Raw genomic sequence first — 13,581 nt, forward strand, 5'->3', positions numbered from 1 at the left:
TGTGATCCCTGTCAGAGCAGTCAGTGGTGGTAGGTGGGCCCCTCTAGTTGCACTGGACTCAGTCTGGTGGGGGCCTCTCCTACTTTTAAATCTAGGATATAGATTTGAAATAACTGGATCTGGAGTTGTAAGAAGAGAAGGAGACTTGGGTGTAGGATTCAATGACCTCAAAGGTCATCCAGTCCAACCTCCCACAGGAGGAAATGTGACAACCTATATTTCTCTGCTTGAGCAATTCCGGTAACATGCAGGTGCCGGCCCAGTGCTTACTCACTACCTCTGAGGCAACACAAGCTAATGTTAGATAGTGGAACTAGGTGACTGAAGTTGATAATGACTCTCCAAAGTTTAGCAAGGACATAGGGAGATGTTCATCCAGCAAAGACAGGTCAGTACATTCGATAAGCACTATATCACAAACATCTAAATATCTAGTACATCACAGTGAGAGATCCATTAGATGTAATAGATAAGAGAGGTCATGACTGTAGCTTTTTTTCACATGACCACTCAATAAACCAGCAGTTGGCTACATGAATGGAAATGCAGCCTAAGCTTCAAGCAGAATTCTAAACAGCAGAGTTGAAAAAGAGCTAGAAAATCTAAACAGAAATGTCCTGTCCCTTTCCAGTCACCATTCCACCCCACATAAGGAGAAAAGGACTCAAAATGACTTCCATAGGAATAAAAAAGAAAAGATTACAATCCCTATGATTCAATAGACTAAATAGTCTATTATACAAAAATTTCCCACATTTAATTAAAGACACCACAATATTCCCTCCCATCCTGGTTCTGGTTATCTAGTGTCTCAAGTTTGATAGCCAATCAACACTGATCAGATGGTTCTTAGATGATCCATAGAGATTTCACACGCACACATACACACAAAGATGTCCTTGACTGTGATGACCAGAAGTGTTTCTGTTATTTTAGTTTTATTCTTTCTCCATTCAGTATGGCAAGAAGAAAATAAAATACATCAACTAGGAAAAGCAGCACCTATACTACTAAACAGGTGAGCCTCCTTGGAGCCACATGCCATATATTCCATTTCCTCAAGGCAATCACTTGCCAAGCCAGAAGGCACGATTGCAATCCTGTCACAGAGAAACCAGCCCATGTCTTACTGTTACTGAGAAAAGCAGGATGACTTATTTCAGATCCACTGGGATGAGAATCTGAAAAGGAAAGTAGAGAGCACATAGGCATTTTTAACAGACTCTCATCACTCTGGGTCTCAGGCAGGGAAGGAGATGCTCCAAGAGGGGTGGAAGGCAGGATGCCAATCAAGAGATTCTGCATCCTGGACTCTTCCTATCAAACGGCTATCAAGGGAAAAGGAAATAGTGGAATAGCTGGGGAGGGATGAGGGATGGGAAAAGAATGCTGGAGCATTTACAATGTGATGCCAAAAAAGATGGAGGCCCAGGAATAAAAGGCACCTATAGATTTCTGGAGCCCTGGTGGCACAGTTGTTAAGAGCTCGGCTGCTAACCAAAAGGTTGGTAGTTCAAATCCTCCAGCCACTCCTTGGAAATTCTATGGGGCAGTTCTACTCTGTCCTATAGGGTCTCTATGAGTCAGCACTCAACAGCAACAGGTTTGGTTTTTGATTTTTTTTTTTAATTTTTTTTTTATTGTACTTTAGATGCAGGTTTATAGAACAAATAGTTTCTCATTAAACAGTTAGTACACGTATTTTTTTATGACATTGGTTAACAACCCCACATGTCAACACTCTCCCTTCTCGACCATAGGTTTGCTATTACCAGCTTTCCTGTCCCCTCTTGCCTTCTAGTCCTTGTTGTACCCCATTAGTCTCATTTTGTTTTATGAGCCTGTCTAATCTTTGGCTGAAGGGTGAACCTCGGGAGTTACTTCATTACTGAGCTAAAAGGGTGTCTAGGGGCCATACTCTCAGGGTTTATCCAGTCTCTGTCAGGCCGGTAAGTCTGGTCTTTTTGCGAGTTAGAATTTTACTCTACATTTTTTTTCAGCTCTGTCCAGGACCCTCTATTGTGATCCCTGTCAGAGAAGTCAGGGGTGGTAGCCGGACATCATCTAGCTGTACTGGACTCAGTCTGGTGGAGGCCATGGTAGTTGTAGTCCATTAGTCCTCTGGACTAATCTTTCCCTTGTATCTTGTTTTCTTCATTCTCTCTTTCTCCCGAAGGGGTGAGACCAGTGGAGTATCTTAGATGGCTGCTCATAGGCTTTTAAGACCCCAGACGCTACTCACCAAGTTAGAATGTAGAACTTTTTCTTTATAAACTGTTATGCCAGTTGAGCTAGATGTTCCCCAAGACCATGGTCCCCACAGCCCTCCGCCCAGCAATTCGGTCCCTCAGGGAGTCTGGATGTGTCTATGGAGCGTCGATGACCTTGCCTTTTACAAGTTGTGCTGGCTTCCACAGTATTGTGTATTATCTTACCCTTCACCAAAGTTACCACTTATCTATTGTCTATTTAGTATTCCCCCCCGCCACATCCCTCCCATCCCTCATAACCATCAAAAATTCTTTCTTTTTGTGTGTAAACCTTTTCATGAGTTTTTATAGTAGTGGTCTCATATAATATTTATCCTTTTGTGATTGACTTATTTCACTCAGCATAATGTCCTCCAGATTCATCCATGTTACAAGATGGGTCGCTATGAGTCAGAACTCAAAGGCAAGAGGTTAGGTTTTTTATTTTTATAGATATTCCATGTGGAAGAAATCTGACGGTTCCTCTGGCCTACATAAAGCTGTAGAAGATATTCTGGTGGACAGATATATAGATATATATACATACATATGTGTGTATATATATATACATTTAGGGGACAGATATATAATAACCCATTGCCATGGAGTAGATTTTGACTCATAGCGACCCTATTGGACAGAGCTGAACTGCCTTATAAGGTTTCCAAGGAGTGGCTGGCGGATTCAAACTGTTGACATTTTGGTTAGCAGCCACCAGCCACGCTCTTAACCACTGTGCCACCAGGGCTCCTGGACAGATACATATAATGGATCTGAATGTGGGCCCAGGGTTAAAAGAAAAATAGGGTATCTGAGTAGTTCGGATAACAATAAAAGAACATCATAAGCAAACAGGTGTTTCTCTTAACCAAGATCATGACAGCTGACAAGGAAAGATTTCAAGGAAACCCAAAATCTACTTGTCCAAAACATGCCTACACATTTGGGAAATAAACTAAAATCTGAGAAAGACCCAAACATTCCCTGTAAATTAGTAGTTCTCAACCAAGGGAACTTTGTTCCCCAGGAGACATTTGGCAAATTCTAGAAACATTTTTGGTTATCATAATGAAGTGGGAAGGGTGGTACTGGTATCCAATGGGTATAAGCCAGAGATGTTGCTAAACATCCTACAATACACAGGATAGCCCTAGCAGCAAAGAATTATCCAACCTAAAACGTCTATAGTGTTGAAGCTGAGAAACCCGCTGTAGATGATCTGTTTAGCTCAAGTGTTGGCTACCAGCGGCCACCTGTAACATGCCTGATGAAGACGGCCTGTGGGCCCACTTTTTGCAACGTGGTAGCCGACCACCTCTGCTGTCTTCCCACTGCTGGAGTCTGGCAACTATTATCCTGTACCAATCACCTACCCCTTTTCTTGCATGTCTGAAAAGAAGGATGAAGACATTGGTGGCTCATTTAGAAAGGCAGCTGATCCCCATCCGGCCTCCAAAAAGCAGTTGGAGTTTCTTTTCTGACCTTTCCTGAGAAGTATGTCTTTACCTCCCCTGTCTGTAGTGCAGGAATACGTCCTCAGCTCACAAAAGATGAATAAATGATGTGAGTTTGCTGTAAAATCCCCACCTTAAAGACCACACTGCCACCAAGCACTGTTTTATTTTGTGCTTTACCTTCAATTGCTAGCTTAGCATCTCAAGTTCAATTGAGTCATGCTCAAATCCAAAGGGTTTCCACAAGGTGCCTTTGTGCTGTAGGCAGCCTTGCTGGTCCTGGGGGAGAAACAGGGAACTAACTCTCTGGCCAGGAAATGACGTGACTTCTTTATTTCTGCTACCCTAACATATTGTAACAGAATCCAGTCCCCGGGAATGTGGGGATTGAAGGATCCCATGGCCCTTGAAAGGGCTTAAAAGCTAGTAGCAGAAGCTTTTCCAGACTCTCCATCAAGAATGATTCAAATTTTCAAAACTTCCCTAGCCCCCTCAATGGAGTTTGAACCTGGAGCTATAATCACTGAGCTTCCTGGCCTTTTTTGGGCCTAAGCAAATTTCTGGTTTAACCACAGAGACTCAGAAGACCCATGGGAGTCCAGAATGTGGTTCTGGGATACCCATTTTGTGTTCCTCCTCAAGGGCAACATTTCAGGGACGGCATGTTAAGGAGCTAGACTCTTGACATTCTTCTCATTCAGTCACCATCTCTTTCTGTTCTTTCTCAGTTGTGCTCCCCCTGTTCCTGTCTGTATATTTCCATGCAGTAGTAAACCTTCGAAGGTATTGGATGGTAAGTAACTTGGCTCATTCTCTGAAACCAAAGGCAGGTAGGAGAGGAGAAATGTAAATGCCTGGTCCCTTCCAGACATAGCTTCCTTGATTATCAGGGCCTAATATTTAGCCAGTATATGAAGACAGCCCACCCCATTGAAGGAAAATGAAACTGTATTCAGGTCATCTAACTTTCAAGTGTTTCTGTCTGTAGGATACGGCCTAGATCAGCAGCTTTTACATCCGCTATTTCATCACATTTGGCCCTTTCTATGGAATCGTCGGAATCGTGTTGCTCACATATTTTGTCAAGTAAGAAAGCAAGAATATTCTCTTATTCCCACAACCCAAGTAGTCCTCTAACCTTCCACATCAGAACTGTTTGTGACTAGCACGTATTATGACACCATGCTGAATTCCCTAGGACAGAGGCATTCCCAAGAAATATGAAAAAAAGTTGAAATAACTATAACTTCTTTTTTTTTTTCCAAATGTCCCCATTCCTCTACTCCACTTTAAAAAAATTTTTTTTAATCTGGATTAATCAAGGACAATATTGTGATTAGAATGGACTGCATAAAGCTGCCTTAGAACGGCTCTACAGTAGAGTGGCTGAATTGAGCTACATTCTAAATGACATGAATTACAATTTATTACAAATGGGTAAACTGAGAGACCTGGAGACAGACCTGATTAGTGCTAACTCTTCTGATTCTCATCCCAATGCTCTTTGCACACTGCCATGCTGTTCCTAAGTCACAGAATTATCCAAGCTGATAAGAGCTTGGAGATGGCCAAGGACAGTGCTTTTCAAACTTTAGTGTACTTTCTAGTCATTTGGGGGATCTTACTAAAATGTTTGTTCTAATTAAATAAGTCTGGGAAGGAGCATGAGATTCCACACTTCCCAGCTGATATTAATGCTGCTGGTCTAGAGGTCACACTCCAACTATCAAGAACCTAGGACTCAGTTTTAAAGTAATTTCCTTAAATTTTCATTATCCCTTTCAAATCAGTGGGGTGTACCAAAGTCAAGAGGGCCACTGGACCATATGACTTTAGGACCCACAGTACCTGGGGAAAATTAAGAAGTGTCTCTTGAAAGAGATTCAGCAAATATAAACCTCCTATCCCATCCTAGGACCTTCAACCATCAGATCTGAGGTGTTCCAACAAGGAAAGATAGCTTAGAAGATTCATGCCAAGCTTAGGTACAAGACGAACTCCTTGGAAGAAGAATTTGCCCAATCTCCATTTTTTTTCACTTGTTTGATTCCTAATTGCAGCATTCCAGCTGATCCTCAAGTCCTTTAAAATTGTAATCCATTTGAACAACATAACCCTTGCCAAAGATTATAAAAGGACAGGAATTTTTTTTAAGTTCTTTTATGACTAAGATTTTCACAAAATCTAAATGATTTTAGATCATCATTTGACTGAAGAACCTTATTCAACTTTCCAATTTACTCTTCCCTTATTCTGTTGCATTATTATTCTAAGTCTCAAAATCATAATAAAGATGATAACTAATATGCATCAGGCACTTTGCTAAAAGCTTACATGCATTATCTTACTTGATGTAATCCTCGCATAGCCCTGTAATGTAGATAACATCATCTTCACTTATCTTCTAAAGGAACTGAAGCTCAGAGAGATTAAGTCATTTGCCCAAGATTATAGAGCAAGCAAGGGCTAGTGCCAGTGCCACGACGGAACTTGAACCCAGATCTATCTGATGACAAAGTCCAGGCTGCCAACCACTTTGCATATACTTTTAATTTATTCTGGTATCTTTTTATCCTTGAACTAACACTACAGTGAACTTAGGAGACACCATTCCTATATTAGGTGACTGTGACTGCATGCCTAGCATGCCATCTCTAGTATACAAGGCCCCACAACTAACCTCCAAGTGAAAAAACAAGTGACCACCATTTTACTGGAAACTTTGAGTCCCTTTCATGACCTCTAATGCTCAACCAGCTCTGCCAGGGGTTATGCAAGCCCCGTAATAGACCTGAAACACTGCAAAGAGTCATCATTTCCTCCTTTTATTCCCTGAAAGTTTGCTTGAAAGTCTCTGGATTACATCTGTTATCTCTATGAACCACTTACCAATGAAAATGGTCCAAGAGGAGAACTGGGACTGGTTCAGCACTCAGGTAATGATGGAGTTCCTAGGGGAAGAGTCTTCAAATCATGCTGAGTCTGGTTACTTCAAATAATAACAACTCAACTTACCTGAATTCTTGCCAGGTACCAGGCACTGTCAAGTGCTTTGCATGATCTAGGCACTACCATTATGCCCACTTTAGAGATGATAAAATTGAGGCATGATGAGGTCGAGTAACCTACACAAGATCACACAGCTAGTAAGTGGCAGAGGCAGACAGGCTTTAAATCTAGGTAATTCAATATCAGAGCCTTTGCTATAAACCAGGGGTTAACAAACTACAGCCCAAGGCCAAATCCAGCCCATTGCCTGTTTTTGTAAATAAAGTTTTATTGGAACACAGTCATGCTCATTTATTTATGTATTATCTATGGTTGCCTCCATGCTACAAGGGCAGAGTTGAATAGCTATAACAGTCACCTAAAATATTTATCTGATACTTGAAAGGTTTGCTGACTCCTGTTCTAAACCTCCATGTGACACAGTCTTTGAAGTGAATCTGAGGCTCCTAGAATTACAGAATGAATTTTATAGCTGGAAATCATCTCATTTCATTGTATATATAGACAGCGCCAAAGAGGGGACATGGTATGCTCTCCAAACATGCTGTTAATGCTTAGCAGGACTGTGACCATCACAGAACACCCCTTAAGTCAATGTCCGTCCCATTGGCCATGTATGCTTAACAGAAGACTCAGTCATTATCCTGCATCCTCATACTCAAACTCAGTGGTTCCCAAACTTTTTGGTCAGGGGATCACTTGATGCTCCTAAAATTTATTGACAATCTCAAAAACTTTTTGTTTATGTTGGCTATATACATTAATATTTACTTGAAATTAAAACTAATCAATTTTAAAATATTTGTTAATTCACTTTAAAATAATAAGAGTAAAACCAATACATATGAACACCAGAGTGATGACATCATCACAGGCTTAATAGCCTCTGGAAAATTCCACTGTAAAAGCATAAGAGAATCAGAATGAAAAGGGCAAATGATGTCTTCAAATATTATGAAAATAGTTTTGACTTTGCAGATCCCCTGAAGGTGCACTGAGGAACTCCAATACTCTGTGAACCATACTTTGAGAAACATTGGCATAAAACAACCACAAAAATAGCATTTGAAATCGCAACAACTTCAAATTTCAGGCTAGAATTAAGCCTTAGAAAGGTATTCAATACAATTACATCAGTGACGGTTTTTAATCTTTTTCGTGTAATGAACCCCCTTGGCAATCTGAAGAAGCCTACATGAACTCCTTTCTCAGGAAAACATAATCCATAAGATTACAAAGGAAGCAACTTATACTGAAATACACTTCTATCCACAGAGCACTTGATTAGACCCTTGAATGCCTTACTCCTCACTTAGAAGTCCACTCTATGGGGTTGGTATTCTAACCCTTACAATCCCATTTACACTCACCAAAACCCTGTCAAACACCCAGTCCTCACAACACCTTAGTCCTCCATATCCAAGGGTTAATAATGGCTTAGTCCGCTCAAATCCTACATACTCTTTCATGTCTATTGCTTTGTATGGACATCTTAGCAAAATGTCTTATTGACCTTTTAAATTGTAAGCTCCTTGAGACCTAGGACTGTGTGTCTTTTATATATCTTATAGTGTCTTATACAAAATAGGTCCTCAATAAGCATTTGTTGAATGATTGACTAAATAAAAGAATATTTTCTTTGCTAGACACTTGGGCTCATTTACATCTAATGTAAGAATTTTTCTTTGCAGGTCTTGACCCCCTATAATGTTGAACAGTCCTTTTTCAACAACTGGTTCACTGGGCACCTGAACTTCCAAACTGAGCACCAGTGAGTGAAATAGAAATAGTCCATGATATGGGGCAAGGGCAGTCACTTATAACAGTTCCCCATAAAGGCCAGAGCAAGACCCTGGGCTCAGGATCTGAGAGGGAACAAACAGGATTCTCCAAAGGCTACCATTTTTCTGGAGCCCTGGTGGTGTAGTAGTTAAGAGCTTGGCTGCTAACCAAAAGGTCGGCAGTTCAAATCCACCAGCTGCTCCTTGGAAACCCTATGGGGCAATTCTACTCTGTCCTATAGGGTCGTTATGAGTTGGAACTGACTCGATGGCACACAACAACAGCCATCTTTCTATAAGGTTCAGTGGTAAGGGAAGGAGGAAAAAAAGGAAGGAAACATGACAATTGTTAGTAAATGGAGTGGAATCATGGAAAAGTACCAGTGACTCAGTTGTCAGATTCCTATAAGCTTAGAAATTGGTAATTGTTTTCTTTGCATTTGTTTTGTTGGCAAAATTCAGGAAAAATCATACTACTAGGATACCCAAGTTGTGTTGAAACTTAATTATTTAATTTAAATATCTATCTCTTTAGAGCCAAGGTAACAAAATAATCAACAAGGAAATCCAGTCCCTGCTGCAATTTCCAAATGGTATCTGGAAGTAATTTACCAATGAGTTAGTTAGGTGGACATCCTATAGAAAGAGAAAAAGATAATACTTTGAAAGTCAATCTGTCCAGAATATTCCAGGGAGAACCTTTCTCCATACTCTTTACTTAAGCCATTTTTGGAATACAAGTAGTCCCTGATTTATGACGGGGCTCCTTTCCAACAACTCCATTGTAAGTTGGTTCTGACGTAAGTTGAATACCTCTTTTTTTGTTTTGTTTTTTTAAGTTTTCATAGCCTGCTTTATAGCAGTGTTTTGAACAGTAAATCATAACATTAACCATCTGCGAGTGAACATCTGAGAATGATGACATGAGAAAATTATGCACTGCAACATTGCAGGTAGTGCATATTACTAATGATAAGATGTACAAAAAAATTTTTAAAGACTATTATAAGTGCCATTCATCATAACTTGAATACATCATAAGTCAGGGACTACTTATATTCAGAGAAAAAAGAGATATAGTATAACTAATCTCGGGATTTTCTCATCCTTTCATATTGTCCTTTAAAACCTCAGCAAAACACAAAAGGATTATTATTCATATTTTATCAAAGAGGAAGTTAACCCAAGGAGGTCACCTGAAAACCTTGAATGAGAACCCACATCTCTTTACTTCTTATTCCTTATTCTTGGGACTTTTCCCATATACAAGCGCTAAAACTTGTTGAATACTCATCTATTCATGGGGTAGGAGTCTAATGGAAAGAGAGATACCTCCAGTTGTCCTAAGTAACTCAAAATTATAGACAACATCATACCCTTTATTTGGCTTGGCCAAAAATAAACGTATTTAATGGGGCTAATATTTACTCTCTTACATTTCCCAAACACTTGTCACCCACATGGTTCACAGAGGTGTTAGGTGATAAGAATGTTTTGGCAAGAGTTTTTGAACTTCCCAGAAAAGAAGTATTGTGCAAGGTCACAGTTGGGTCTGCATTATCGATATAGTTGTATTTGGTAATAAAAGAAAGAAAACTCCTTTCCTTTATCTTAGCTCTAAGTTTTATATCTCCTTATCTCGACATTCCTAGTCTGTTCCCCACAATGCCATGCCATAATTATCACAAGGTGGCACCACTGGTGAGGTCGCTCTGGGCCAAGCACGGATTGCAGTATGTGAAAAAGCCCATGTTGGAGGCGTTTAGAGATATTATCAGGTAATAACATATTCTTTCTCAGCTCACAGCTCTCATTTCCCTTCACTGATGATCCCCAGACTGTTCATTCGTTTTTCAATTATTCATCCAACAACCATTTAAGAGGCACCTGTATGCCCATCCTGGACACAAGCTTCTACGAGGAACAATGTCAACAGCAATGTTAATACTCACCATTTATCTACCACCTTGTAGATACCTCTTACCAAAAATACCTTATTGCCCTGCTAAATTGTAAGCTGCTCAAAACCAGGGCTGTGTATTATTTGTCATTGTGTCCTTGACAGCACATTATACAGGCTTTTGAACTTAAATGGTAGGAGGAACTCTCAAATCCCAAATCATCAAGTCCAGGGTTGCAAACTTAGATTCTATAGGGCATGATGGGACATAAAAGTATCAATTTAACTGGGATGACTGACCAAGAGTGATGGGGCCCACAGGAACTGAAATCCATGCTCATACTTAAAGCATTCACATCCAATTTCCTAAAGAACATCACGCTGGTCAAATTAACAGTCAGTGGCCTGGGTTCAAAGGTTCCTGGCTGGCACAAATGGTTTGCACTTGTCTATGAACCTAAAAGTTAGCAGTTCAAACAGTGGTGCCAAGGAAGAAAGGCCAGTGATCTGCTTTCATAAAGATTGCAGCCAAAGGAGTCCCTGAGTGGCACAAAAGGTAAAGTGCTTGAATACTAGCCAAAAGGTTGGCGGTTCAAATCCACCCAGAGGTACCTCTGAAGACAGGCCTAGCAATCTGCCTCCAAAAGGTCACAGCGTTGAAAACCCTATGGAGTGCAGGTCTACTCTGTACACATGAAGTCATCATGAGTTAGAATCAACCCAACATCAACAAGAACAATGAGAAGTGCATCTAGCACCTGGTTGGCACTCAGTAAATGTCTATCAAAGCGATGAATGAGAGAAAGAAAGATTACAGTCAATAAAACCCCATGAAGCAGTTCTACTCTGTAACACAGTAAATGTCTATCAAAGCGATGAATGAGAGAAAGAAAGATTACAGTCAATAAAACCCCATGAAGCAGTTCTACTCTGTAACACATGAGGTCACCGTGAGTCAGAACTGACTCGATGGCAATGCATTTTTTTATTTTTAGTTTTTGGGGGGTGTGGGCCTGGGTTCAACACTTTCTCTTGCTTTTAAGTTTGGGGGCAGGGATACAGAATCTTGAATGAAGCCAACAAGGCCAGGCCTGATCTGATTTCATTTCCCCAGTGCCCCAGCTTCAGACTCACCATCTCTTCCCTCCACCCTCCCTGCCCTCCAGACATCTGGCCTCCCTCCCTTCGGCTGCTATAAAAACTCCTTGCCCCTTGTCATCTTTTCTTCTGCCTGGAATGTTCTTCCAAACCACCACCTGTCCCCACATCACCTTGTCAATTCCCATTCACTCTTCAAGGCTCGTCTCAAAAGACTTTCCTTCATGTAAGTCTTCCCTGACACCCAAGACGAAACCTGTTGCATGCTCCTAGTTCTCTTCATTCATGACCTTTATCACAATAATGCTTAAATAATATGTTGGGTTATAAATTATTTAATATGTGTCTCCCAAGCTAGACCAGGAACTCCATGTGTATAGGGTTCGTGTCTGTCCGGTTCATTGTAGTATCCCCAGAGCCTAGAAAAATATCTTTAATATTATAAAATAGTATGGGTATGTGGTTATAGGATGGATTGATATACAGGTATATGCATTACTTTATAGACTCAGAGAAGTTTGTTTGTTTTAATAGTAGAGAAAAGATTAAAATGATGGTTTGTAGTACAGGAAACAATAAAATGAAGGAAAAACACAATCTCCTACATAAGGAAAAGGTGAACTCACCTGTTAAAAACAATTGAGTGTATTTGACTCCCTCCACTAGAAGACAGAGGAAGACATTTATCAAATATAACTAAAAATGACAACATTGCCCTGAACCGGGTAGAGAAGCAAATGTCCCATGGAGAAGCTTCTTCTACATCAGTCTCATGTCCTGATGATTCTACTTACTCTTCCCACAGGACCTTTAAGAAATATGGAGCTCTCTGGGTGAAGGCCTATTATGAGAAATGATGAAGAAAGTCAACTTTGGCATGCATGAGACTGTATCTAAGAAGGGGGTAGGTGAATGTGCAAGAGCTCTTCCCTGCTTACTATTGCATTGACACATATGAGTATACCAGGAGCATGAATCCAGAAGACATGATAACTCGTTCCCTGCAGGTCTTCTCTGTAGATAAGAAGCAGAGGAAACACAAAATGATTTTAGCCAGAGCAGCAAAGGGGAAGTGGGGTTCCAGTGATTTTATTTTTTCATTGTGATCTTGAACTTAATCCTACAAAGAGACCTAGTTGTACTGATTAAGTGGACATAGGAAGAAGTGGGCCAAAGAAGAGACGTCTGATGGGGTACTTTAGAAAACAGTGTAATTGATCTTAGAAGAAAATCATGGTGTGTAAGAAGTAGCTGTAGAAATACAAATTTTTGTCAATTTCCTTTTAAATACACAAAATTTTTCTATAAAAATTGAAAATAATGAACATTAAAATCTCTTTAAATATCTCAATTTCATTCACATTTTGTTATTCTACCTGCATATGTCTAATTAGTGTGTATACATTTTGTTTCCAAGTGGAGAAATTAAAATTTCTATAAAATCTCTTCAAGGAACTTCCTACCTCCAGTCTCAATAGCAACTGATCAAGCAGGTTAAGGTTTATATTTAAAGGGTGTCCTGTGTTCCACTAAGAAATAGACTGTCCTGAGTATAAGATTTTGTTGTTCACTCCCTACCCATCAGAGCAGAACTACCATACCTCATTGGATGGCCCCGATGAAAGAAAGAGTTTTGTTTTCTATAATGTACCAAGCTGTGTAAAGCCATTATTCTAGCTTGGCACTAGATGAAACATGTCTTAAGATGAGAGAAAAGAGGGACAAGTGGGAGAACTCCCCCCTTTCATGCAGGAATACCAGGTTCGATTCCCAGTCAATGCACCTGATGCATAGCCACCACCCAGCTTGCATGTCGCTATGGTGCTGAACAGGTTTCACTGGAGCTTCCAGGCAAAGATGGACTAGGAAGAAAGGCCCAGTGATCTACTTACAAAAATCAGCCAATGAAAACCCTACGGCTCACATGGTCTGATCTGCAACTGATCATGGGATGGTACAGGACAAGACATCGTTTCATTCCTTTGTGCATGGGGTCTTCATGAGCTGGTGCCAACCCGACGGCAATAACAACTAGGATGAGAGAGTACTTTCCCCAATACCAGTGCTAGAAGGACTAGTGGATACACTAA

At 40.4% G+C, this 13,581-nt stretch overlaps 1 protein-coding gene across 1 annotated transcript in view; it reads left to right on the forward strand.

Moving 5' to 3' along the window:
* The window catches only part of LOC101360462 (fatty acid desaturase 2-like protein FADS2P1), a 33,148-nt gene extending 20,800 nt beyond the window's left edge, over positions 1–12,348 (forward strand). Inside the window, 7 exon segments of the mRNA XM_004389245.1 lie at positions 958–1,018; positions 4,432–4,496; positions 4,692–4,789; positions 6,543–6,639; positions 8,404–8,483; positions 10,146–10,271; positions 12,297–12,348. Coding sequence (XP_004389302.1) covers positions 958–1,018; positions 4,432–4,496; positions 4,692–4,789; positions 6,543–6,639; positions 8,404–8,483; positions 10,146–10,271; positions 12,297–12,348 — 579 coding nt within the window.
* The last annotated feature ends 1,233 nt before the right edge of the window (positions 12,349–13,581 follow it).

This window comes from Trichechus manatus, unplaced genomic scaffold (assembly GCF_000243295.1).
Source record: "Trichechus manatus latirostris isolate Lorelei unplaced genomic scaffold, TriManLat1.0 scaffold00236, whole genome shotgun sequence".
Classification (NCBI taxonomy): Eukaryota; Metazoa; Chordata; class Mammalia; order Sirenia; family Trichechidae; genus Trichechus; species Trichechus manatus.